Raw genomic sequence first — 27377 nt, forward strand, 5'->3', positions numbered from 1 at the left:
CTTCTTCGAGCACTGACAAATCAGTTATTTAGGCATTATGATGAATAGTGGCTGTGGTTTATTGAAGATGAATCTCTTAACACAATCATCTTCTGAACAACACATTGTTTTGTTCTTCCAGAACAGCTTACCTTCTGGCCTTGGTTCTTGTAAAGAAACATGACACCATGCACATCCACACATTTTTATTCATGTAGCATTTTTAAAATGTTTACAAAGTTTACAGAGAAGAATGAAAAATAAATCAAAGTGTAATAGTGATAGTGGTATTAAAACAGTTAAGATATAAAATATTAAAGCAATTTAGATTAAAGACAAGAACCATCAGAAGTTCTAGAAAAACATCAAGATAAAAAGATCTGTTACATTAAAGAAATATCAGGTAGCCTACTTGAGTCTTTTCATGATATGGAATGATAATTATGACATATGTTGCAATTTGTACGAAAATAAACTGTCATGCTACTAGAAAGCATGATAGTATTTCGCACATATCAGGTCTTTAAGACAAATAAACTGAGATTTACATTTTAGAATGAAACGAAACAACCGCCAGAGGATTCAGCGGAGCTTCTAGCCAATGAGGATTAAGCTCTGTCGTCATCAAGCCGTCTCTCAGGCAGCGCAGCCCGTGGAGAGCAACTGCAGTGACCGGTTCCGTATGGCATGCATTTGGGGCCAAAATCGTCTTAGTTCTAACGCCTGTACACGTAAAAATATTACGTGTCCAGACGTAAAATATGTACGTGTACAGACGGCAAAATATGACGTGTTAACGCCTCTTCACAACTTATAGCCAATCAGTGAACTATAACATGAATATATCTGCATGTGAATAAGGGACCGTGACAAACACTGACAATGTGCAACGTTTGGCTTCCCATATTCATGAGACGCGTACACACGTTACAACGTATTGCCTACTAAGCATGACACATGCAAACGTAGCGTTACGTTATTTGCACGTGAGAGCACGCACTAAATACGCACTGTGCTCTTAATTTAAACGTAGGCTCATGTGACCGTGATGTAGTCAATTTACTTTACAAAATGGCTCTTCGAAATTTTCTTTTGAATTGCAAAAGAGTATTTGCGGACTGCACAAGACTGGCCAGTTCCAGCCATGCTCCGGCAGATGTGGATCTGATAATAACAAGGTAAAGTGCTAATTATGATTTTTGTTGTCTGTTATGATGTCTGTTTTCTTTGTTGTTTATATGTACTTTTTTGCATTTATCCACAAAATGAAATGAAGTTGAATTCTACAGTATGTCAAAATAAAACCGGGCCTTTTGATTTTGTAGATAAAACTGTCCATGGCATATTATTATTATTATTATTATTATTATTATTATTATTATTATCAATATTGAACTTTGACCCCAGACAAGGTCCGTGTTCATATAGAATTTTTTTTTAATTAAAATTGTATATTCAATACCAGATTGTGTCTTTGCCCCCAAGCACAATGCAAGCAAAGGCTATTTTTTAAGATGATCTCTGAACCAATCACAAAATTTTACTTTACCCCATACATCAATTTAAGCCAGTATCAATAGCTTTACTGTCATCATTCATACACAAATCAAACCCTGAATATATTTCTGCCTTCAAAAACATGACTATCTACATGCCCACTTAATTTTACTGCCCCCCAAGCAAAGCAGTCCAGAACCGGGGCTGTTCAATATTGTCATTTTCAAATCTACATTAATGCAAATGTTATTGGTTCAAAAACAGCCACAATTAAGTAAAATTTTTCGACGGAGCTCCATGGTGACTTAGTGCTATTTTTATAACATGCCCTGCGGGCGACACACATGGTCCATGCGGGCGACCAGGTGCCCCCGGGCACCGTCTTGGCTACCCCTGGCCTATGGTGTGTATTAAACACTGCAGGTTTGTCTGAGAATGAATGAATGAATGTTGACCGTAAAGTGCAAAGATTTAAATATGTATTGTTTATTTATGGATTTATTTAGATTTAATGCATTGAAATGCTCAAACACGTGACCAAATAAACCAACTAAAATCTATATTAATGCCAGAATCTGAAATCTTTTTTTTTTTTTTAAATAGTGTAATGAGGAGTTTTACTGGAAAAAGAGTCCAGCTGCAACTGAAACATGAAGAGCTCCAGCAGTGTGAGGACAACACCAGATGCCATAAGAAGTCTAAATTGGAAGTTTTGTTCAAACTGTTGGAATTAACTGAAGCGCAGTTCAAGAGACCTCAACACAACATTTCTGTTTTATGTACGTGGACAAAATTGTTGGTACCCTTATGTTAAAGAAAGAAAAATCCACAATGCTCACTGAATTAATTATATATTACCACCATCATTCTATTACTACTATGAATATATCAGTACACCTGATTATAACAGCAGACTTACAGGTGCATCTCAATAAATTAGAATATCATCAAAAAGTTAATTTATTTCAGTAATTTGAAAAAAAAAAACTCATATTATATAGATTTATTACAAACAGTGATCTATTTCAAGTTTTTATTTCTTTTAATGTTGATGATTATGGCTTACAGAATATGCACTCAATACTTGGTCGGGAATTACTGCTTCAGTGCAGTGTGGCATGGAAGCAATCAGCCTGTGGCACTGCTGAGGTTGCCCAGGTTGCTTTGAGAGCGGCCCTCAGCTCGTCTGCATTGTTGGATCTGGTGTCTCATCTTCCTCTTGACAATACTCTATAGATTCTCTATGGGGTTTAGGTCAGGTGAGTTTGCTGGCCAATTAAGCATAGTGATACTGTGGTTATTAAACCAGGTATTGGTACTTTTGGCAGTGTGGTCAGGTGCCAAGTCCTGTTTGAAAATGTAATCTGCATCTCCATAAAGCTTGTCAGCAGAGGGAAGCATGAAGTGCTCTAAAATGTCCTGGTAGATGGCTGCGCTGACTTTGGACTTGATATAACACAGTGGACCAACACCAGCAGATGACATGGCTCCCCAAACCATCACTGATGTGGAAACTTCACACTAGACCTCAAGCAGCTTGGACTGTGTGCCTCTCCACTCTTTCTCCAGACTCTGGGACCTTGATTTCCAAATGACAAAGAATCACCTTCACTATGCAACTTCATTCAATTTGTAAGTAAATATCTCCATCTACTGGCAAAATGCCAAGACGTTGTACAATTACGTCTGTACGGGTAAAAAAAACCCCTCTGGAAACATAAAAATATGCCGTCTGTACACAAAGAATCACCTTCACTATGCAACTTCATTCAATTTGTAAGTAAATATCTCCATCTACTGGCAAAATGCCAAGACGTTGTACAATTACGTCTGTACGGGTAAAAAAAACCCCTCTGGAAACATAAAAATATGCCGTCTGTACACGTAAAAAAAGTACCTCTGCAGACGCAAAAAATAAGCCGTCTGTACACTTAAAAGAAATACGTCTCAATACATCACACGTACATATTTTACGTCTGGACACGTAATATTTTTTACGTGTACAGGCGTTAGAACTAAGACGATTTTGGCCCCAAATGCATGCCATAGTTCCGCCGCCTGAAGCCGCCCCGCTCTCGCGAGATTATAACCAGTCTGTCACCGTGACGCGCCAGTGGCGCTGACGCAAGTCGGACAAAAAAAACATGCACCATACCGAGCCAGGCGGCGATCGGTCTGCGCAGCGCCGGGTTAAGTCGAACAAGCCTAATGAGTCTGTAACTATGGTGATATTACGTCATCACGTCCCCACGTGTAGTACGTAGCGGTCTTGTGTGCATACTGCATACTTCATACTTCTGTACTTTTGAAAGTATGTACTTCTTTACCGGCCGAGTAGTGCATACTTCCTCCAAGCTAGTGCATACTCTGTAAGTATGCGATTCCGGACGCAGCTCGTGACTTAATTGTCGCATAGGCTAGACGTCACTCTCCGAGACGCAAAAATAGTAACGCACAGTAACTTGGATAAGTAACTTTAATCTGATTACTGGATTGGAAATAATAACGCGTTAGATTACTCGTTACTGAAAAATGTGGTCAGATTAGAGTAACATCAGTGGTAATCACTCACAAATTCAATATGGCCAGTAGAATGTAACCCTAACCCTAGTTACCTTTTCCTAAAACCTGCCCACAAATTAAACAAAATTAAACAAATTTCTAATTAAACTAATTTCAAAAGCAGATGATCCGTTGCCGGCTGGTGTGAAGAAGAAGCTGGTCTGCAGTTCTCATCACCCAGCATGAGGTGGTGCAAACAGCAAAGAAGGTTTAATGGGGAATCGGAATTGATATTAAGAAAAAGGGGGAAAATACAAAAAAAATCCTGCAGCAACTTTCGGAATCTGAACTCTGTTTGAAAAATATCTAAAATGTACTTTTAGGCAACATTGTTTTTGTTAACCAGGCAGTAACTAAGAACTAAGAAATGACGAAGTAACTCGTTTACCCTTTACTGGTATTTGGGAAACAGCGCCATCTAGGGTCACTAAATTTCGCAGCTACAGAATTTAGTGTAACACTGGGCCTCCATGACCAGAATTTTACACCCCAGGTTCAGGGTGAAGTCTCTCTCTGGTGGTTGCTTGTACTCGTTGCAGCACATAAAATAGCGGTAAAATTGCGCCCTCTAAATGCTATTCAGCCCGCTATAGCTGGAAGTCATTATTTCAGTCACACTGACAGTGCGGAAAGCAGCGGTTAACTGTGGATGAACTGGGAAAGCCGGTGCGTTCAGGGACAGTACAGGTTCAGTAAAGGTTCCTATCCAACACGGGGTTATTTTAACCGAGATGTTCAGTACAACAGGGGACATTTTTCACGGTAAGCTAGACCACGTTTCGTTCTTTGTACCAAGGTTAGCAGGTTAGCAAACCAGCAGCGTCCACACGGTTTGCACTTTAGCTGTTGCTGCTGCTGCTGCTTCTGGTGTCACGTTGTGTTGAAGAGTCGCGGTCATGGTTATAACACACATTATATCCGAGTTTGTTGTTGTTATTTATCAGTATAAATGAAGTAATTACTCCTATTTTATTTACCCTTTGGAGCTTATTAACAGCGTGGGCGAATAAACTCACCTCACCTTACACGTAATGAATGAATGAATGAATGAATTAATGATAGTTCATACACCGGCTACCTGGGTTTAAATCATGATTATATTAATTATATTAAATGTTGCAATGACATTGCATTTACTGGTATAAATACTGTGGAATCATTTGGAAGACTCAATGAAATGCGTGCATTCATTCATTCATACATTAATTTGTCCATTCATTGGTTATTACTACTTGCTTAATCCTAAATCCATCCCCACCTTAAAACACAAGACAGAGAGACACTGGTCATGGTCACAAATCATTATCAGGGTATTCACTTAATCACATCTAGGTACCATTTGGAATAATCATTTATTCATTTGTCCATTCATTGGTTGTTACTACTTGCTTAATCCTAAATCCATCCCCACCTTAAAACACAAGACAGGGAGACACTGGTCATGGTCACAAATCATTCTCAGGGTATTCACTTAATCACACTTAGTTACCATTTGGAGTAGTCATTCAATCATTCATACATTCATTTGTCCATTCATTGGTTGTTAGTAATTGCTTCATCCTTAATCCAACCCCACCTTATATCACAAGACAGGGAGACACTGGTCATGGTCACAAATCATTCTCAGGGTATTTACTTAATCACACCTAGTAGGTACCATTTGGAATAATCATTCATTCATGTGTCCATTCATTGGTTATTAGTAATTCCCACCATGATACACAAGACAGAGACACTAATCATGGAAACCAATTTTTAGACTATTTACTCAATCACACTCAGGTACCATTTGGAATATTCATTCATTCATTCATTTATTGTCTGTTATACCACTGCTGTATCCTATTTAGGGTCACAGTGGGTTCAATTCATGAAGTGAAAGGTAGGAAACACCCCATACAGTTGTCCATCACAGGGCATGAACAGCCATTCCACCTTTTAATTGTTTTGGGGTGTGAAAGGAAACCACTCAAAGACAATATGAAAATTCTCGGATCAGAGACAAGGGCCGGACACTGGTGACCAGGACTTATGCTGGTCTATGGCTCCCATTCCAGCAGCTGCACCAAAGTGTCACCTAATCATTTAAATAAACGGTTCTGCACTGAGTTTGAGGTTCTGCACAAGAAGATTTCGCTCAGAACTAAGCTAGTTAAGTTATATTGCAACCATGTACTGACACTGTTCAGTCATATAAACATGCAATGATCAGCATTGTATTCTTCCTACTGTTACAAATAAGCTAGAACTATCTGGAGAACACAATCAGAATGAAAAATAGTCACAGTGGGTTTAGAGCTACTTGGAAACCAAAAGCACAGGAATACACCCAGGGGAAAGCACCAATCACAGAGCTCTTTCTCTCACACAAACACACATACACTCCAGGACAATTGAGAGCCAATCCACCCTTGGCATGTTTTATGTAGTGGGAGGAAACTGCTGTTTCTCTATGAACCCAACACACACAAAAGGCAGGGAGTACAACCAGGTCCTCAGGGCCTATGTTTGCTGTACTCTGTGGCACTCTTTTTATTATTGGCTATGTCAGTTGACGACTCCATCATATCTGTGACTCCTGTAATAAACAGCTAGCCACTCTTAATAGATTGTTACAAAGAATGCAACATGAACTGCTGGAGTCATAATGTCATGTGAATGCGTTAAGTATTAATATTAGAATTTTGTGTTATTTTGGCCAGTTATGCCAGCCAACTGTTCAGCAGAGAATTTATGTTCATGGAGGCAGCATCTAGTGAAAATCATTAGGTCTAATGATTAGCATGATGGTATATCAGCCATAGTATATGAAGACATTTTCTCAGTATGCACATGTCCCATGATGGTAATGCCTTATACATACTGGAAAATAATTAAATACATATTGGGACAGTGGTAGCCTAGTGGGTAGAGCTTTGGGCTATCAACCGGAAGATTGGCAGTTCAAATCCAGGCTCTTGCTATGCAGCCACTGTTGGGTCTTTGAGCAAGGTCCTTAACCCTGTCTGCTCCAGGGGCGCCGTACATTGGCTGACCCTGGGCTCTGATCTCAGCTTCCAAACAAGCTGGGATATGTGAAGAAAGAATTTCATGGTACTGTACATCTGTATATGTATATATGACAAATAAAGTATATCTTCATCTTCAAAAAGCCAAGTTTCTTTTATGGCCTCTTCAATCACTAGATAAGGTCGATCTCCACCTCCATCAATCAAGAAGGTCTAAAGAGGCTGGACATGAAATTATAATTTTTTTTTAGCATCATGTTTTACACTTTGGTTGCATTTATGACAGGTCAGGTTACAGTTACACATGACTCCTCAGTTCAAGTTTAAGTTTAGCTCGATGTCAAACACAGTCACAGGCAAATTTGTACCTCAAGTTCACCTCACTTGCACATCTTTGGACTGTGGAAGGAAACTTGAGTCCCCGGAGAAAACCCAAGCAGACACGGAAGAAAATGCAAACTCCATACAAGTCAAATTAAATTGATTTTTACAGTAGACATTGTCTCAAAGCAACTTTACAGAATCCAGGGCCGACATACCAAAAACCCCTGTTGAGCAAGCCAAGGATGACAGTGACGAGACAAAAATCCCTTAAATTATAGGAAGAAACCTACAGGAAGGACCTGGACCGTGCCACTTAAGAATTGAACCCAGGACCTTCTTGCTATGAGGTGACCTTGCTACCCACTGAGCCATCTTGGTGGCAGGCATGAAATTAAAGCTTTTCTGCAGTTCAATGTTAACCCTACGTAATGCATCATCTTTGTCCATTGTCTATTTGGTCCATTTTCTCTTATTTGTTCATGTTAACATGCTGGTACCACCCCAATATACTGATGATTACTAACAAACATTCAGCATCATCTATTAAAACTTGTTTTTGGTTCGCCTTTAGCACCCACATTATTGTAGGAATCACACATTAGCCACAATACACTCGAGCATTAGCGAGAGGACTAGACTGCCAACTGCCAGCACCAAGTTTAAACTGGAGACTTTTGGTTGGCATCGTAGAGTCACATATACACACATGTACGTCATGGAAAGATGGACAGACATTTAAAACATGCAGTTCTCTGAGCAGAGGATCATTATGTGTTTGTATGTTGAAAGGAGAGCTTAAATTTTGTTGCTCTGGTCATTGGAATACCTGACGGTCTGCTCATTAATAACCCCTCACCCCCTGTCCACAGAGGGCATGCTGTAGCTTTCCTTACTAGTGTTCCAATTATATGATTTCATTTTTTTTTTTAACCTTGGGTGGGGTTGGCACGGTGGCTCGGTGGGTAATGCTGTTGCCTCACAGCAAAAAGGTCCTGGTTCGATTCCCAGATGGAATGGTCTGGGTCTTTTCTGTGTGGAGTTTGCATGTTCTCCCCATGTCTGTGTAGGTTTTCTCCGAGCGCTTCGGTTTCCTCCCACAGTCCAAAAACATGCAAGTGAGGTAAATTGAATATACAAAATTGTCCATGAGTGTGTTTGATATTAAAGACTTGACCTGAGTAACTACATGTTTTACACACTTTGGTTAAATTCATGACAGGACAGGATGTTAAAAACCTTAATAAATAAACTTGGGTGCTCACACAAAACACATTTTTGATAATGTCATCATATGTTGTTTATGCAACACTGTTAATCGAACTATTTTGCGTCGCGGAAGAATGCTTTATTGTAAGTTTATACACAATAAATACATTTATGAATTAAACATTGTTGTATTTAATATATTTTATGTTGACCGCCGTTTTATAAAAGCAATAAGCCACTCAAGACCGTACGTTACTGTTACGATTTTAGCACGGGGAAAGAAGTTTTAGGCACTCCGCTTCGCGTCGTGCCAAAACGTCATCCCCGTGCTAAAATCACAGTAACGTACGGCCTCTCGTGGCTTATTGCTTTAATATGCAATACTTAGATAATTGGTGCTGTTTAAATACCCAAGCTAAAACAAAATCATTAATGGAACACCACTGTGAGGATACTGTGTAGTAAACTAGAGCATAAGGATTACAGTAGGGATCGAGGCGTTTGCCCATACACCCCCGAATTAATGAAATCTCTGCTTCAGGTTAACTAGGTCAGTCTTTTGTTTGTCTAGTTTGTACTGGCCCACACAACACACATACCCCCTTGCTTATATTCTATTGAAAGAATAACAAAAATACCTTGACACACCATATGAATTTGACGTTTAGCTCAACAGTATTTTGATTATAGTTATCTACTCTTTTAAATATAAACTCAATCATTTGCATGATCATTGTCAGTTTTTTTTAAGCATTTTCTTAAGCATTTTGCCGTACTTTGTCTGCTTTACTGATGAAATAAAACATTCGTTGCTAGACCTTTCCATGACTTAAAACAGTTGTCTGTGGTATTACCAACATAAACCGATAAAAGAATGTAGTGGATGATATTACTATATATAAAATAGAAATGTGTGTGTAGATACAGACACTGCCATGGGCGGCTCGGTGCCTCAGTGGGTAGCACTGTCGCCTCACAGCAAGAAGGTCCTGGGTTTGATCCCCAGGTGGGGTGGTCTGGGTCCTTTCTGTGTGAAGTTTGCATGTTCTCCTGTGTCTGCGTGGGTTTCCTCCGGAAGCTCCGGTTTCCTCCCACAGTATAAAGATGTGCAAGTGAGGTAAATTGGAGAAACAGAATTGTCCATGACTGTGTTTGACATTAAACTTGTGTTTGACATGAGTAACTATCGTTTCTGTCATGAATGTAACTGAAGAGTGTAAAACATGACGTTAAAATCCTAAGAAATAAATAGACACTGGCATTTATGTCATAGTATATATATAGATAATTTGAGCATTTAGGTAAGTATTTTATTGAGCGGTTCCAGGACAAGCATTTAACATGACTAGGGAGTTTGTAATTCCAGGAGCACCATCATCTGACACCAATCAGATGATATTTGCGTGGTGATCTCGAACACGTATTAAAAGTACAGATAAATAATACAGATCAAAAATAGAGAATTAAGAGTTTTAATCCTGCCCACATATTGTGCTTGATGCATGTAAAGCCTGTCTTAACCTTAATATTTAATAGTAATCCACTTGACAGCTGCTTGATTCAGTTAAAAAAACTTCTAACTGTAATCTGATAATCTGATACATAATGTACAATATTGCAGCCCATTTTCTTCTTGTTCCTCAGCCTTTGTCCCGTTTTTCGGTTACGGGGTCGGCATTTCCGGCTCCTTCCCGTTAGGGGTCGCCGGCGGGATTTGGCACAGTTTTTACGCCGGATGCCCTTCCTGACACAACCCTCCCTATTTTATCCGGGCTTGGGACCGGCACTACAATGCACTGGTTTGTGCATCTAGCAGCTAGGTATCTATAGGACAATTCAGTGTTTCCAATTAGCCTAGTGGCATGTTTTTGGACTGTGGGAGGAAACCCACGTGAACGCGGGGAGAACATGCAAACTCCACACAGAAAGGACCCGGACCGCCCCACCTGGGGATCGAATCCAGGATTTTCTTACTGTGAGGTGACCGTGCTACCCACTAAGCCACCGTGCTGCCCAATATTGCAGCCCATTTAACCCAAATAAAACATTATTTACTTTATATAAAGTCATTATGTCCTTGCTCTTTAACCTTTATTGCTGTAGTGCTTTCAAGTGTTTGTCAAGTTTATTTCTTTTTATTACTTTGATGGAAAGACTTCCTTTGTTTTGAGTGTTATTCCGATGTTTTACAACCACTGGATCACATATGAATGGGCCTAAATATGTGTAGCTTAGTAATCAGTAGTTATTAGTAGTAATAGTAGTAATAGTAATTGCCACTGTTGGACCCCTGGGCAAGGCTCTCAACCCTCAATTGCTGAAATTGTATTCAATGATAATTCTTCTTTTTTTCTTCTTTTTTTTTTGTTTATGCATTTTCTCCCCTTTTTCTTCTGACTTTTAGTGCATCATGCTTCCTCTCTACTAATGCCAGCCCCGGCTCTGAGTTGAGGAGAACGAAGCTAACCCACGCCCCCTCCGACACGTGGGCAGCAGCCGTAGGCATCTTTTTACCTACACTAGACGCGATCAGCTGCGGATAAGCTCTGTGTACAGAGAGACACACCCTGATCCGCACTCTTTTCCCCGCCTCGGCGCAGGCGCCATTAACAAGTCTGCAGAGGCTGCAGCCGCATCAGCCATGAGAGAGTCCCTATCTGGCTTAATGCCCTGCCCCTATATGAACAGCAGGCCAATCATTGTTCATGTGCTCGCTCAGCCCAGCCGGCAGTGGTTTTACCGCTGCGCCACCTGAGCGGCCTTCAATGATAATTCTAAGCCGCTTCGGGTAAAAGCATCTGCTAAATACAAAAAATGTAAATGTACACTGTATACCAAGAGAGATGAGGTGGCTATAGAGATCACAGGCACCCACACTGAGAAACAGAACTATGGTGTGTAACCCACATAAGAAGATGACAGATGACACAAAACCAGCACATCTACACAGCTGATTTGCTGAACTTGACGATACCAGCACATCGTTATTAATTGCATTCATTTTACTATACAGTTTACATGACACAGTAAACAATACAGTTTAATATGCTTTTATTTGTTTTTATACTGCCGATGTACCCAAAACGTATTCAACCACAAGGCAGTCTTCGAGGTCATCCTCAATTCATTTTTTGGCTATCCCGAGGGCTCATCTAAAACGCACTTCTCTTCCTTGTTTTCTCTTAGGCCCCCATTTGTTAAAAAAAATAAATAAATCTGTGACCCCTTTGGTTCTCAAACGGTATTGTATTCTTGTTCATTATACATTTTAATCCATAAGAAAGGTAAATATCTTGGTATTTTTTTGTTTTTGGTTGATGTGGGTTCAGGGCGGCACGGTGGCTCGGTGGGTAGCACTGTCGCCTCACAGCAAGAAAATCCTGGGTTTGATCCCCAGGCGGGGCGGTCCGGGTCCTTTCTGTGCAGAGTTTGCATGTTCTCCCTGTGTCTGCGTGGGTTTCCTCCCACAGTTCAAAAACATGCAGTCAGGTTGGGCGACACTAAATTGCGCTATAGGTAAATGGGTGTGTGTGTCTGTATGTGTGTCTGCGCTGCGATAGACTGGCGCCCCCGTCCAGGGTGTTACTGTGTGCCTTGCACCCATTGAAAAGCTGGGAAAGGCTCCAGCACCCCCTAATTGGATAAGCGCTTAAGAAAGAGTGAGTGAGTGATGTGGGTTCATTTACATTTACATTTTCGGCATTTAGCAGACGCTTTTTATCCAAAGCGACTTACATCACAGTGTACAGCTTGAGCAATTGAAGGTTAAGGGCCTTGCTCAAGGGCCCAACAGCAGCAACCTGGTGGTGGTGGGGCTTGAACCAGCGACCCTCTGGTTACTAGTCCAGTGCCTTAACCACTAGGCTACTGCTTGCCTTCACTTCTGATCAAGTAATGGTGGGAGCTTCCTGACCTGGGTCTGCTTCAGCGGGATCTGCATCTTCAGCTATATCAGAATCATTCATAATCACTCTCTGCTGAGCTCTGCATTTGTGCAGCAACAAAAATATAAAGTGGCGTAAAGTGGACATGTGTTTTATCAGCAACATTTGATCAGTCAGGTCTTAGTAATAATTTTATCAGAGGATCAGTCAGTCTTTGTTCTGTTTGTGGAAAACCTAATTAAAGTTTCCTTCTCGCTGCTCTCGGGCTATTAATCATACTGGCTGTGATTTCAGTGTCCCGTACTGCAGGATCTGACACTCAGCCAGGATTCAGAACTTTGTGCTTTTCACTTGTTCTATGTGCATCTCATCAGTGTGCTAGTCAGCCAGTGGCAAACCAGAATAGAACCATTTAAAGGTCGTTGAACTCCGGTTCAGCTGCTACCATGTGCTTAACCACTCTCCCCAGCTTTTATTCAGTATTTGCACGGACTCTTAGTCTGTTCTTTTATTGCTAAAAGAGATGGTTAGATCCTGGATGACCCATTTTCTAAGTAATGGAATGCTCAGTTGACTGGCCTAGTGTTCCAGAGAATGTTATTAATTACATGCTGAAATTTTCCCATGGGTAATATCCAGAACTATATCACGCTGGTTTAATTACGTGTTTAATAGTCAAGTTATCACAAATCAGCTGTGTAGATGTGCTGGTTTTGTGTCATCTGTGTCAAGAAGATCTGTTTCTTTTTATGTGGGTTACACACCATAGTTCTGTTTCTCAGTGTGGGTGCCTGTGATCTCTACAGCCACTTTACCAGCCTTGGTATACAGTTTACATTTACATTTTCATCAATAAGCAGATGCTTTTATCCAAAGCAACTTACAATTTGAGCAACTGAGGGTTGAGAGCCTTGCCCAGTGGTGGGGTTTAAACCAGCAACCTTTTGATTACTAAGCTACACATTTTTCTATACAGTTTACATGATACAGTAAACAAGACAATTAAAAGTGCTCAGCTTCCCGCCGCTCAGGTGGCGCAGCGGTAAAAAGAAACACGCTGCAACCAGGGCTGGATTCTGAGAAGCGTCGTATCGAATCCAGCCTTGCTTTACCGGTTCGAAGCTGAGTGGCTATATGAGCAACGATTGGCCGGTTGCTCATGTGGGGGGTGGGACAAAGAACCGGATGTGGGTCTCTCTCTGTCAGAATGCGATTGCGTTCTCTGCCGGCTGATTGGAGGCGCTTACACATAGATGGGAGGGGGTGCCCTTAGGGTGTGTCTCTCCGCATGCAACGCTAGGTGGCGCCAAACTCGTCAATGTGTGGGTGGCAAAGATGCATCTGGCTGCTGCTCGTGTTTCGGAGGGGATACGGGTTAGCTTCAATCACCTCCGTCAGGGCAGGGTTCGGCATAGACAGAGAGGAAGCACGATGCTAATTGAACAATTGGATGTGCTAAAAGGGGAGAAAAAGGGGTAAAAAAAATAAAAATAAAAAAAATAAAAAGTGCTCAGCTTCCTTTCATTGGTGATTTTCTCAATACCTATCCAACCACACGGCAGTCTTTAAGGTCATCCTCACAGAATTTGTTGGCCATTCCGAGGGCTCGTCTAAAACTGAAAGGTGATCATGCATTTGCGGTTTATGCTACGAGATTGTGGAACAGTCTTCTACCCTTTATTTGTCAAGATCCTTGAATCTTGGGTTTGATCCAGAAACTTACCTGTGTGTATGTATGTGTGTTGTGTGTTTCGCTTCTTCTTGCTTTTTTTTGTCCTATATGAATGTTAAGAACAGCACTTGGGTCAGCAGAAGTTGTAGTATAGTGCTTCATAAATAAAGTTTACTGTTGTCTGTGGTTATGAGAGGCTAAGCAAGATCTAAGAAAAGAAGTGACAGTATGCTAATGAAGTAAACGTTTTAGATGAAGGAACTGAAATTAGTTCTCTAACAAAACCGATCTGAAATTGCTTTGACATTCATTACAAACTAAATCTGTCCTCTTTTGATTTCTTACTTTGTAAGTTAGAAAATAAAGTCAAGACAGAGTAGGGCTCTCTAAACATTTTAATAATGTGCAATATTTATATTAATGTACACTCATCAGGCATAACATTAAAACCACCTCCTTGTTTCTACACTCTGTCCATTTTATCAGCTCCTATTCCAGCTGGACTATTCTCAGTCCAGTAGTGACAGTGAGGTGTTTAAAAACTCCATTAGCGCTGATGTGTCTGATCCACTCATACCAGCACAACACACACTAACACACCACCACCATGTCAGTGTCACTGCAGTGCTGAGAATGATCCACCACCTAAATAATAACCTGCTCTGTGGTGGTCCTGTGAGAGTCCTGACCATTGAAGAACAGCATGAAAGGGGGGCAACAAAGCATGCAGAGAAAGAGATGGACTGCAGTCAGTAATTGTAGAACTACAAAGTGCTCCTATATGGTAAGTGGAGCTGATAAAATGGACAGTAAGTGTAGAAACAAGGAGGCGGTTTTAAAGAAAAATACTGTTGACCTTGACCATTGCTTGATGATTGGCACCAGACAGGTAACACTGGGTTGTTCTGATTGCGAAGACCTGTGTTGGAAATATTGGGCTTTCTCTGGCAGCCACAAGTTTGGAACTTCTGGACAATTCTCCCAATAGTGTTCTGGGAAATCTTCTTGCACCTATTATCATTCTGGTGCAGTAAAATAATCCACTTTAGGAGGTTTTGTGACGGCTGCTTACCATGGCTGCAATACACCTTAAAGACTTGAATCTCTGTGTGGTGTTTATATAACACATCACATCTGAAGTAAACCATGGGGGGTTCTAAGTTTCCAATGGTTTAATTGGGGGGGGGGGGGGGGGGGGGTGTAGTATGTACATGCATGCATACATACATACAGTGTATCACAAATGTGAGTACACCCCTCACATTTCTGCAAATATTTTATTATATCTTTTCATGGGACAACACTATAGAAATAAAACTTGGATATAACTTAGAGTAGTCAGTGTACAACTTGTATAGCAGTGTAGATTTACTGTCTTCTGAAAATAACTCAACACACAGCCATTAATGTCTAAATGGCTGGCAACATAAGTGAGTACACCCCACAGTGAACATGTCCAAATTGTGCCCAAAGTGTCAATATTTTGTGTGACCACCATTATTATCCAGCACTGCCTTAACCCTCCTGGGCATGGAATTCACCAGAGCTGCACAGGTTGCTACTGGAATCCTCTTCCACTCCTCCATGATGACATCACGGAGCTGGTGGATGTTAGACACCTTGAACTCCTCCACCTTCCACTTGAGGATGCGCCACAGGTGCTCAATTGGGTTTAGTCTATCACCTTTACCTTCAGCTTCCTCAGCAAGGCAGTTGTCATCTTGGAGGTTGTGTTTGGGGTCATTATCCTGTTGGAAAACTGCCATGAGGCCCAGTTTTCGAAGGGAGGGGATCATGCTCTGTTTCAGAATGTCACAGTACATGTTGGAATTCATGTTTCCCTCAATGAACTGCAGCTCCCCAGTGCCAGCAACACTCATGCAGCCCAAGACCATGATGCTATCACCACCATGCTTGACTGTAGGCTTGTTGTCTTGGTACTTCTCACCAGGGCGCCGCCGCACATGCTGGACACCATCTGAGCCAAACAAGTTTATCTTGGTCTCGTCAGACCACAGGGCATTCCAGTAATCCATGTTCTTGGACTGCTTGTTTTCAGCAAACTGTTTGCGGGCTTTCTTGTGCGTCAGCTTCCTTCTGGGATGACGACCATGCAGACCGAGTTGATGCAGTGTGCGGCGTATGGTCTGAGCACTGACAGGCTGACCTCCCACGTCTTCAACCTCTGCAGCAATGCTGGCAGCACTCATGTGTCTATTTTTTTAAAGCCAACCTCTGGATATGACGCCGAACACGTGGACTCAACTTCTTTGGTCGACCCTGGCGAAGCCTGTTCCGAGTGGAACCTGTCCTGGAAAACCGCTGTATGACCTTGGCCACCATGCTGTAGCTCAGTTTCAGGGTGTTAGCAATCTTCTTATAGCCCAGGCCATCTTTGTGGAGAGCAACAATTCTATTTCTCACATCCTCAGAGAGTTCTTTGCCATGACGTGCCATGTTGAATATCCAGTGGCCAGTATGAGAGAATTGTACCCAAAACACCAAATTTAACAGTCCTGCTCCCCATTTACACCTGGGACCTTGACACATGACACCAGGGAGGGACAACGACACATTTGGGCACAATTTGGACATGTTCACTGTGGGGTGTACTCACTTATGTTGCCAGCTATTTAGACATTAATGGCTGTGTGTTGAGTTATTTTCAGAAGACAGTAAATCTACACTGCTATACAAGCTGTACACTGACTACTCTAACTTATATCCAAGTTTCATGTCTATAGTGTTGTCCCATGAAAAGATATAATGAAATATTTGCAGAAATGTGAGGGGTGTACTCACTTTTGTGATACACTGTATATATATATGTAATAATGTCATTATATTTGTAACATGTTGTCTATGTGACTTTGAAAGGGCAATGGCTGTCCTTCATATACTTTAGGATCTTGCTGTTCTGTATGACTTCTATAAATACCCATTTCAGAGAAACATAAGTGTACTATGTCTCCGTCGCCATTACCTTTGGTCCCACATTGTTTTGCTTTTCCACCCTCCCCACAATCTCTAGCTTATGCCATGACGTAGTCTGCTGCGGGGTAAAGGTTTCAGCCCTTTAACTTGACACCTAATAACCACAGCTTAATATATCAGCACAGGGCCAAAGAGTAGCTTCAGGTCAAACTGGGCGTTATGATGATATTAGAGGGGTACAAGTGGACATTAATACCAAACAAGTATTTAACACTACATAAATATTCTCAGCTGGACTCACTGTTTTCTTGACCCTACTGGACAAGTCACAAATTGTACTCTGTTAGATGTGAACTTTTGCTGTACATGTCTTTACATATAGTTTTCTTTCCATTCTTTTAGACGAGTGTTTACCTAAAAGAACTGAATCACAATATGAACTGCAAAGTATTAAAAATATTATCTTACACTATGTACTTACTTATTTCTAGCAGGTGTAAAAGCCAGGATAGCTAACAATAGAATCAAACTATCAGAATAGAATAGAATCATATATCAGTCTGACTGATATATAAGCCAGCCAATATATCAGACCAATATTCATCCTCTGCAACATTTAACCAACAACATTTGGCTAAAGTAAATTAGTAGGGATGAAAATAATAATTCTGTCCAGCTGGAGAGCATTTTCCCTTAACGACCAGCTAGTGAGAACATTACCTACGTAGCTAAATCACACCTGTTTTTTCTTTAAAATCTGTTATAGAGTTTATGTCTTAGAGGTAATGTAGAGAGTAAATCAGTAAATCTGGGACCTTACACCAACAAGGTGAAAACTGGGCACTAATGCCCCTTTTCCACCGACGCGGCACGGAGCCCGTTCCGGTTCCCGAACTTGATTTTGAACCGGTTCCGTGTGTTTGCACCAGAAAAAAGAGGTTCCAGACAGTGAACTAGCGGGCCAATCTGGCACCACAGAATACTTGGTTTTTCAGCCCGAACCGTGACGTCCGTCAGTGGGCGTGTCATGTTGTACAGCATAACACGTTATCAACAATGGCGTCAGCTGGTGTCTCATATGGAGCTTAATGCTGCATTTTTATCTTTTAAACTTCACCTGATTACATTTCGAGCCAGTTTGCCGCTGATATTTTCAAAGCGCCTTTAAAAAGGTGAATTGTGTGATATAACGAGATAAAAGTGACCCGGACAGAACGAAACACGCTTAACGTGAAAAATAAAGTGAAACTTTTTCAACTTTCCGAGCTGCATAAACACCACACGTGAAGTGAATACAGTTAAACACAGATACATGTAGTATTTAAGACTGGATTTGATGTTTATTTCACACAGATGTTTGTTCGTGTTGTGAAACTTTAATGATGTTTTATCGCTCAAGCCGAGCGCTGAGCAAATCAGTTATTTGCGCCGAGAGTCGCGGTGAGAGTGAAGCGCAAAACGCTTCTCATGTTAATAAACTAAAGAAAACATCAACTGAGACAAACACGTCACGTCTTCTTATCACCGATAGTTAGATTGATGCTTTTTACATAAAAACAAACATCTGTAACGGCAGCACAAATGCTCGCACATAATCCACACACTCCGCCATGTTATTACTTCTCTTAACTCTTAATAAGTGACGCCCACCGATGATGACGCTGCTTGGTTCTCAAAAACTGGTGGAAACGCGCGTCGGTTCTCTACAGAACACCAAGGTTCAGAGAAACCTGAACAGAACCGGTTCAAGAACCATGGTTTTTTGGTGGAAAAGGGGTATAAGAGAACAGTTTCCCTAGTTTTGACCATCATGCTGATGTTAACCGGCCATATTGACTGGCTGGATCAGATCCTATTTTTATTTTGTTTCATTTTTATCAACCGCTTTATCCTGGTCAGTGGGGCACCACAGTGGCTCGGTGGGTAGCACTGCCTCACAGCAGGAAGGTCCTGGGTTCGATTCCCGGGTGGAGCGGCCCGGGTCCTTTCTGTGTGGAGTTTGCATGTTCTTCTCATTCTTCTCTATCTCTCTATCTCTATGTTCTTCTCTATCTTTGCCTCTCTGTCTTCATAAACTCCCCGCTGCACCATGGAAGCGATGCTGCGCCCCCTGCAGTCCCTTTAGTGCGTTGCAATAATAACGGCGCGTCGACAATGAAATTCCACGTCGACAAATTTTTATAGTCGACGTTATCGATTATGTTGACTAATCGTTGCAGCCCTAGTCATGTACCTTAACTGTTGAGCTACCACAAACAAACAATGTTAAAAAAAAAAAAACTAAAGATGTCCCATGACTTCAGACTAACTGAATCTAATGATCTGCTTCTTTTTTCCCCATTTTCTATTAGCTTGCTTGATCAGGACAGACCAATAACATCATTTTGCATGGTTGAGAAACTGGTTGTAACATAAAACCCAGCATTCCTTGTTATGCACTAGCTTATTGAATTGAGCTGATTAAGCAGAAAAAGATTTCCCTGATCTGCAACCTTCAGCATATTTCTCGAGCACAGAGTGAAGTAGGAATCCCATTTCGTTCTGCTCATGTCTGTGATCTTGAAATGCACTTGGGTGCTCGGGCAGCTTTAACCTTCCATTTTCTGTGTGTGTGTTCTGCAGATTTATAGTGTGTGCCGGCCGGAGGTAAAAAGATGGACGTCAGCTTGGTGCTGGGGGGGCAGGACAGCGTCCTACTGGCCAGTTGTGCTGAGCAAGCAGGCAGCCGTCTGAAACATCCCTGTGAGGAACAGGTAATAGCTCTGTGCTCAGGATTGCGCTCATTGACAACTATAATTAAAGAAATTTAAAAAGTAATGGTTAATTACACCAGATGAGAAAGTGGCTGTGTTCAATAAAAGGAGGTGGTTGCTGAGTCATCTTTGTCTCTTTTAATTCACCACGTGCCTCTGGTCATCTTCTAAAGTAGAATATTCGTTTTGCCCTTTTAGGATCGAAGCGGCAGTCCTTCTGTCCTGCGCTCTGTAACTAACACATGGAAGGACGGCCTTCTGAACAGGAAACGGCCATTTGTGGGAAGATGCTGCCACTCTTGCACACCCCAGAGTCAGGTAAGCAAACCTTGTTCCAAATGCATGTAATGATTATCAGGGATGATTAGACACACTCAGGTTTGATTACTGCCAGCAATGTTGAATTTTAAATGTACATTTCCAGCAGTGTCAAGTGGGCTAAATAGTCTCAACACGCAGCACACCATGACACTATCAAAAGACGTTTCAAGAGATGGGGAGGGAAAAGCTGTGAGCTGCAAGCTCCCTCTGACAGATATAAAACAATCAATTACAGACTATATTAAAAACAGGTGGCAAAAAGAATGGGAAAAACAAAAGCAGAACAAACTCTACAATATCCACCCCAACATCCAAACACGTCCAACATTACCAACTGGAAAGAGACTGGAACAGACGACATACACAAGATGTCGTATTGGGCACTCTCGCCTAACACATGTACACCTGGTGAAGGGAGAACGCCCACCGATATGCGAACACTAACACACAAGTAACCATCGAACATTTATTGACAAAATGCACAAAATATAACATAGAATGACAAAGACTCGCAATTCCAAACACGATGGTAGAAATATTTAACAAAACCAAAACAGAAACACTGATCAATTATTTGAAAAAGAGAGGACTGATAATACACATCTAGAAATAAACACAGAAAGGACACAAGACAAAGAACATGAATAAATAACCCGAGCAAAGCTAGGTACTTATCTTGCCATTAGAAATAGTCTGGCAAGGAGACTGCAGTGAACCACAGTGTGAGCCTTTATTGCTAGGGTGCTATTAAATTCATTAAATTTGTTTTTCAAAACAGATTTTTACTGAAAAGTGCCACATTTCACAGCAGTCATTAAATAACACAGGTAAATTGAATGATAGAATAAATGGAAGCTACAATAAACCTAGAACATTCAGCGATGGTGCGAGGCTCTGTCTCGAAGACAAAGATTTTTGTCCGTGTTAAGACACACCTCCATCTGTGTCCACAGAACTGAATTGCGAGTTTTACAAACAGTTACCCGAGTAGTGTGAGCAACACGATGGCTCAGTGGGTAGCACCGTCACCTCATAGCAAGAAGATCTTGGGTTTGATCCCCAGGTGGAGAGGTCCAGGTCCTTTCTGAGTTTGCATGTTCTCCCTGTTTGTGTGGGTTTTCTCCAGGAGCTCCGGTTTCCTCCCACATTCCAAAAACATGCAAGTGAGGTGAATTGGAGATACAAAATTGTCCATGACTGTGTTTGACATTAAACTTGTGAACTGATGAATCTTGTGTAATGAGTAACTACCGTTCCTGTCATGAATGTAACCAAAGTGTAAAACATGACGGTAAAATCCTTATAAATAAATACCTGAGTAGTGTTTTTAGCTGCTTTAGACTTCGACATCTTGAACATTTTGACTAACCAATTGCTAACTGAATTGCTGTAGTATTGCTAGGACTGCCACAGTAAAAAATAACCAGTAAACGTGAGGCACTTGAATGCTACATGAATGAAAAACGTGAACATCTCTTGTGCTAACAATGCTTAACGAGGTTGTTAAGAACTGTATAGTTGCACGGAAAGGTTGTAGTCATTTGTGGCATTTTATAACAGTGCTGCAAAATCACTCAGCTTTTCATTTGAAAGACATTTACTTCCATTGTTTGTTGTATTTTGTTTTTCTTTCTTTTTTTTTTTTTTAGAACGCACTGACCAGGTGAAATATGTGCATTTTCGTATAATATATTTATTCTTTACATTTCTGATATGTTTTGTTTCAGGAGAGGCTTTTTAACTCCAGCATTCCCTCGTTAGGATTACGCAATGTGATCTACATCAATGAGACGCACACGAGGTAAACACAGACGTGGACTACTATGAGTTGGTCGTTTTCTTTTAAGTAGCCCTTCACGTGCTCATATTACCCAGGCTACTTCACACCAAGTATTCCACTTGATATATGCATGGGAGTCAGGTGGAAAACGGTAGGTGAAGCAGTGGAAACGGCTGGCATGAATTTTTAATGGTGTTTGTTAGTGGATCCCACCAGCACAGCGCAGAAACAAATCAGTTTAACCTACGGTAGTTTATCCTGCCTTATTTAGCATGGAGGAATATCTGACCATGGATGGGTTGTTACGGTAACCAAAATACCTGACAGTCTTTCATGATCTTATTTTCATAACAATATAACTGTCCTTTTAAACAACGAAGGCGCTCGGGTGGCACAGCGGAAAAACACGCTAGCACGCAAGAGCTGACATTTCGAACTCATAAGATTGAGTCTCAGCTCGGCTCCCGGCAGGCTGGACATTTATTAAGTCAATGATTGGCTCAAACATGGGGTGGTATTGCTGGTAGGGATTCCTTATGACCGCTGTGATTACGACCAATGTTGTTTGATCACGGGCGCCTGCACAGTGAGACGAGGGATAATGTGGATAGAGATAATTGGATATGACTAGATCGGGAGGAAAATTAGGTGAAAAATATATAAATTGCATTTACAGACAAACACATAGATACACATACCTGAAAATATGTATTTTTTGGTGCACACATGGCCACAGACCCCCTAACAGACATACACACAGATGCGAAATTACACTCGTAGACAGAACAGGACAGACACACAAACATACAAATTTAACACAGACTGACCTCAAACATGCATTTGAACACTCAAACGGGAAGGTACACTGATGAATAAAGCCCTACTTAATTCACGGCTGTGAAAATCGCATCACAGACCGTTAAATGAGCCTTTTCCTGTGTAATGTCAATTGTGTTTAGCAATTTAACATGTTTCATTCGCTTAGCGTTTAAGTGCCTCACTTTACTGGTTAATTTGCAATATAAGGCCCTAGCAATCCTACGGCAATTCAGTTAGCAGTCGGTTAGTCAAAAGATGTTGAAGTGTGAAGCAGCTAAAGGCTGTGGGGTGTGGGATGTGTCAAAATACAGACGATTATTTTTGAGACCATTGCTGGATTTCCAGTCAATCGTTTAGGCTGGATGTGCTGTGGATTGTAGCTTCTATTTATTCTGTCATTTAATTTATGAGGGTAACTCAATGACTACCATGAAATGTAGCACTTTTCTTGAAAAATCTGTTAAATCTTTGATTTTTGTTTTATATTAGTTTAGTTTTATATTATTATTATTTTTAAATTATAAAAAAAATAATGTAGAAGGGCCCTATTGATGAATATTAGACACACAGACTTTAGATACACACTTGGGCATGCACAAACGTACATTTGCACACACAGACTTAAACCTACACACTTGTGCACATGGACAAAGAGACATACTGACACACAATTCTGCCCACACAGACATGAGGATACACACTCATAGACACTTTTAAAAGCTTAACTGTAATGTTAATGGCTTTTTAACTGTTAGGAGTAAGAACCTCTAGCCTGTAGCACGAGAGGCTAGGTTTATCCAAATATAATGCAGTAATCCCAGAGTAAAATATCGTAAGGCCCTTACATCTGTACCTTTGCATGCGTTTGTGTTTTCATACAGACACAGAGGCTGGCTGGCACGGAGACTCAGTTATGTACTTTTCGTCCTGGAAAGAGACGTCCGCAAGGATATGTTTGCCCGCAACGTGGTGGAAAATGTGCTAAACAACACCAGGCAAGGACCGATCACACAGATCTTGTATGTAACAGCATATGAGTTAGAGAGAATTATAATTTCACCATTTACTTATGACAGGGTGCAGAGTGCCATAGATGAGGTTGCTTCAGAATCTGGTGCTGCTGATAATGAGACTGGAACAGATCAGAAGGCTGCGAGCAAAATCAAACAGAAGGCCAGAGGTTTTCTCCAAGAAATGGTGGCCAACATCTCACCCAATCTCATACGGTGAGTCCATGCTTCAGAACCCAACTTTCAGTCTATATTTGTGATTGCTGATTTTTTTGTCTAAGCATGAGCTGCAATTGATTCCTCTCACAGATTAATCTGGTGGAATCAGGTGCAGCACCAGCAACCGCAATAATGTAACAAATAAATACTTGACATGGTTGGAAACAGGTGTCAAAAGAGCTTGGAATGCACTTTGCACGGTGCTAATCTGCATGCTAAAAACTTACCTTACTTGTCCGTAGTGCTGGACAATAATTCAATATCGATATACTGTATGTCGTGATAGAAAATGTTTCAATAACGGTGATATGATTTTTAAACAAATTCGATCGATATACATTACGGCGTGAAGACGTACGCCACAGGCACGAAGCCGGTGCTCAGCATTACCGCTCTCATTACACTCCGCTACCTACAACACGGTGGATATTAGCGGCAAAATTAGTTCAACAGCTGTGAGTGAACGAACATCCACAGTCAGGGGTGGAGCCAGGTGGTGGCCGCTTTGCCGGTTTTACTTTTTTGCGGAAGCATTTTTGCTCGCAGGTGTTCCCACAGGGACGCAATTCAACAGTGCACCTCAAGCAAGTAGTTCTCCACCAAAACAGTGCAGTAACACATTTAACATAAATGTCAACCACCAACACAATTACTACTACTGAGTACTAATACTACTTAGTAGTTGAGGCGTGCTACGAGTAAAGGCACTAACCACTAACAAAAGGGCTACATCCCTTTTCTCTGTTGACCTATGAAGGACGTATCACTACCTTTTCTGCTACGGACATAACCCATAACCCAGTGTTGCCAGATTGGGCGGTTTTCCTCTAAATTGGGCTTTAAAAAAAAAAAAAAAAAAAAAAATCTAATAGCAGGTAAATAACACTTCTATTTAAAAGAAAAAGAAAATATTCAGTTTTAAGAAGCCCCAGCATTGTAGAAGTCTATTAAAAGTAAAGTAAGTTTTCAATGCTGATTTGGCTTAATAGTGTTGGTCAGTGTGTATCATATTCTTGAAAGAAAATAAAAAAAATTTTTCCATGCATTCACGCTAGCATGTTCTGGGGTTCAAATGAGTCTCATCAGTACACACAAGTTTGCAGTCAAATGATCTTTGAAATTCTTCCTCATAATGTTAAGGTTGCTATATTTTAGTTTTTTACTTGTCAGGCAAAATGAGAAAAAATAAAAAGCGTATTATGCTAGGCTTGATGTAATTCTACATGGTACTCACTGCCGGTATAGGTAAATGAGTGCGTGACCAAAACACTACTAGATACACAACAACTTGCCACATAAAAAAATAAGGTATCAGACAGTTTCTGTGCCACCCCTGTGTGAGCAATGGTCTCAGTTTGGCCACCACTATGAAAATTGTCTGGCTCCGCCACAGTTGAAAAAGAAGCAGACGAAATAGCTGATAAGAGAGGAAGGACTAATTCAGTGGTGTATTCAGCTTGTACTTCTTGCCAAAAACCAGAAAAGAGGTTTGCAGGTACAGCCATCCAATTTTGGTGTTCTTGGCAGTTTTTCTGACATTTGTATTATTCATATCGATGTCGGAATTATATCGTATCGACTGAAATGAGGAGTTATAACGTGATATAAATTTTAGCCATATCGTCCAGCCCTACTTGTCCGTAAAATTAGCTTCATCGATCTAATACTAAACAAAACCTTCACACATTAAATAACTCGACTTCTTAGATCACTGATGTATATTTTATTGTTTTCACAATGTGTGCTTTATTTGCTTTAGGTTGACAGGATGGACATTGCTGAAACTCTTTAATGGCTTCTTCTGGAGCATTCAGATCCACAAAGGTCAGCTGGAAATGGTGAAGAAAGCTGCATCAGAGGTGAAATGTACTAATATAAAAAAAGAATTCTTTTAAACAGTACATTTTTTTATGTGGGTGTTTCGTATATTGCATCTGATCCACTTTTTAAAGTTTAACACATTATATTGCTCATGTGTTACAGTACAACGCTCCACTTGTCTTCCTTCCTGTGCACAAGTCTCATATTGACTACCTTCTCATCACCTTCATCCTGTTTTGTCACAACATCAAAGCGCCACACATTGCAGCTGGCAACAATCTCAACATCCCCATCTTCAGGTGATTTTAAGACATTGTACCATGCTGGTATGTGATGTAGATTTTAGCAATATGACGAGATCTCTGACAGTCTGTCTACCAGTAGAAATTTGCTGTAGAAGCTTTGCTGTAATCTGTCCACAACAGTGCCACCATACTCGGATCCATAGGGGAGAACTGCTATAACAGATTTCCAGTGAGGCAAATGATCATTATTATATTTTAGCTTAAAAAACACCCAACAAAAGGCAGCAAATACAACACATGCAACCTTTGCTTAAGTCCTAATATGTTCACCCCACACTTTGCGAAGAATGTCGGACACCCATCACCATAAAACACATCCTGACTGAATGCCCAAAGTACATCAGAGAAATACAAAGACTACATATGCCCTATACATTAAAATCCCTACCCAAAATAATACAGACATAATCCTCAAATTCCTCAATAATGCATATATGACTGAATGCATATATACAGGGTGGGCCATTTATATGGATACACCTAAATAAAATGGGAATGGTTGGTGATATTAACTTCCTGTTTGTGGCACATTAGTATATGGGAGGGGGAAACTTTTCAAGATGGGTGGTGACCATGGCGGCCATTTTGAAGTCGGCCATTTTGGATCCAACTTTAGTTTTTTCAATGGGAAGAGGGTCATGTGACACATCAAAGTTATTGAGAATAACTTTATTCTTTCATGAGTTATTTACAAGCTTCTCTTTGTTTACAGCCATTGACATGTCGCAGAGGTTAACACGTGAGGAGCGGATAGAAATTGTGTTGATGTCTGGTGAACGCAGTACCCGGGTCATTGCAGCAGATTTCAATGCAAGACGCCCTACGAGACCACCCATCTCCCATGCTACAGTTAGCAAACTGCTTGCCAATTTTCGTGAAACTGGTTCAGTGTTGGATTTGCCAAAATGTGGACGCATGAAAACTGTCACTAATGAAGAAACATCAGTGGCTGTCCTAGCTTCATTCAGCAAGAGCCCACAGCGTAGCACTCGCCGCATGTCACTGGAGAGTGGCATCAGTCGAACATCCCTTCGGCGGATATTAGCTACTCACAAATGGCACCCTTACAAACTCCAGCTGCTGCAGCATCTGAACGAGGATGACCCAGATCGGCGCACTGAATTTGCAGAATGGGCAAAACAAAAATTGGAACAGGACCCTCAGTTTACACAGAACATTTTGTTCAGTGATGAGGCAAACTTTTATGTGAATGGTGAAGTTAACAAACAAAACCACCGCTATTGGTCTGACACTAACCCACATTGGATAGATCCCTCCAAGAC

General features: G+C 41.0%; 1 protein-coding gene across 3 annotated transcripts in view; it reads left to right on the forward strand.

The window, feature by feature from the left end:
• Nucleotides 1–2552: 2552 nt before the first annotated feature.
• Nucleotides 2553–27377, forward strand: part of gpam (glycerol-3-phosphate acyltransferase, mitochondrial) — a 50541-nt gene continuing 25716 nt past the window's right edge. The window contains exons 1-9 of one of the 3 annotated variants that reach the window (XM_063003036.1): nucleotides 2553–2735; nucleotides 2857–3108; nucleotides 19689–19819; nucleotides 20018–20137; nucleotides 21868–21941; nucleotides 23621–23734; nucleotides 23816–23965; nucleotides 25728–25827; nucleotides 25952–26088. In XM_063003036.1, coding sequence (XP_062859106.1) covers nucleotides 19721–19819; nucleotides 20018–20137; nucleotides 21868–21941; nucleotides 23621–23734; nucleotides 23816–23965; nucleotides 25728–25827; nucleotides 25952–26088 — 794 coding nt within the window. In that variant the 5' untranslated portion in view covers nucleotides 2553–2735; nucleotides 2857–3108; nucleotides 19689–19720. Of the gene's footprint in view, nucleotides 3109–4508; nucleotides 4801–19688; nucleotides 19820–20017; nucleotides 20138–21867; nucleotides 21942–23620; nucleotides 23735–23815; nucleotides 23966–25727; nucleotides 25828–25951; nucleotides 26089–27377 lie in introns of those variants that run through there. The other 2 variants (XR_010013841.1, XM_063003037.1) reach the window with 2 other exon arrangements.

The sequence above is a fragment of the Trichomycterus rosablanca genome, chromosome 10 (assembly GCF_030014385.1).
Source record: "Trichomycterus rosablanca isolate fTriRos1 chromosome 10, fTriRos1.hap1, whole genome shotgun sequence".
NCBI lineage: Eukaryota > Metazoa > Chordata > Actinopteri > Siluriformes > Trichomycteridae > Trichomycterus > Trichomycterus rosablanca.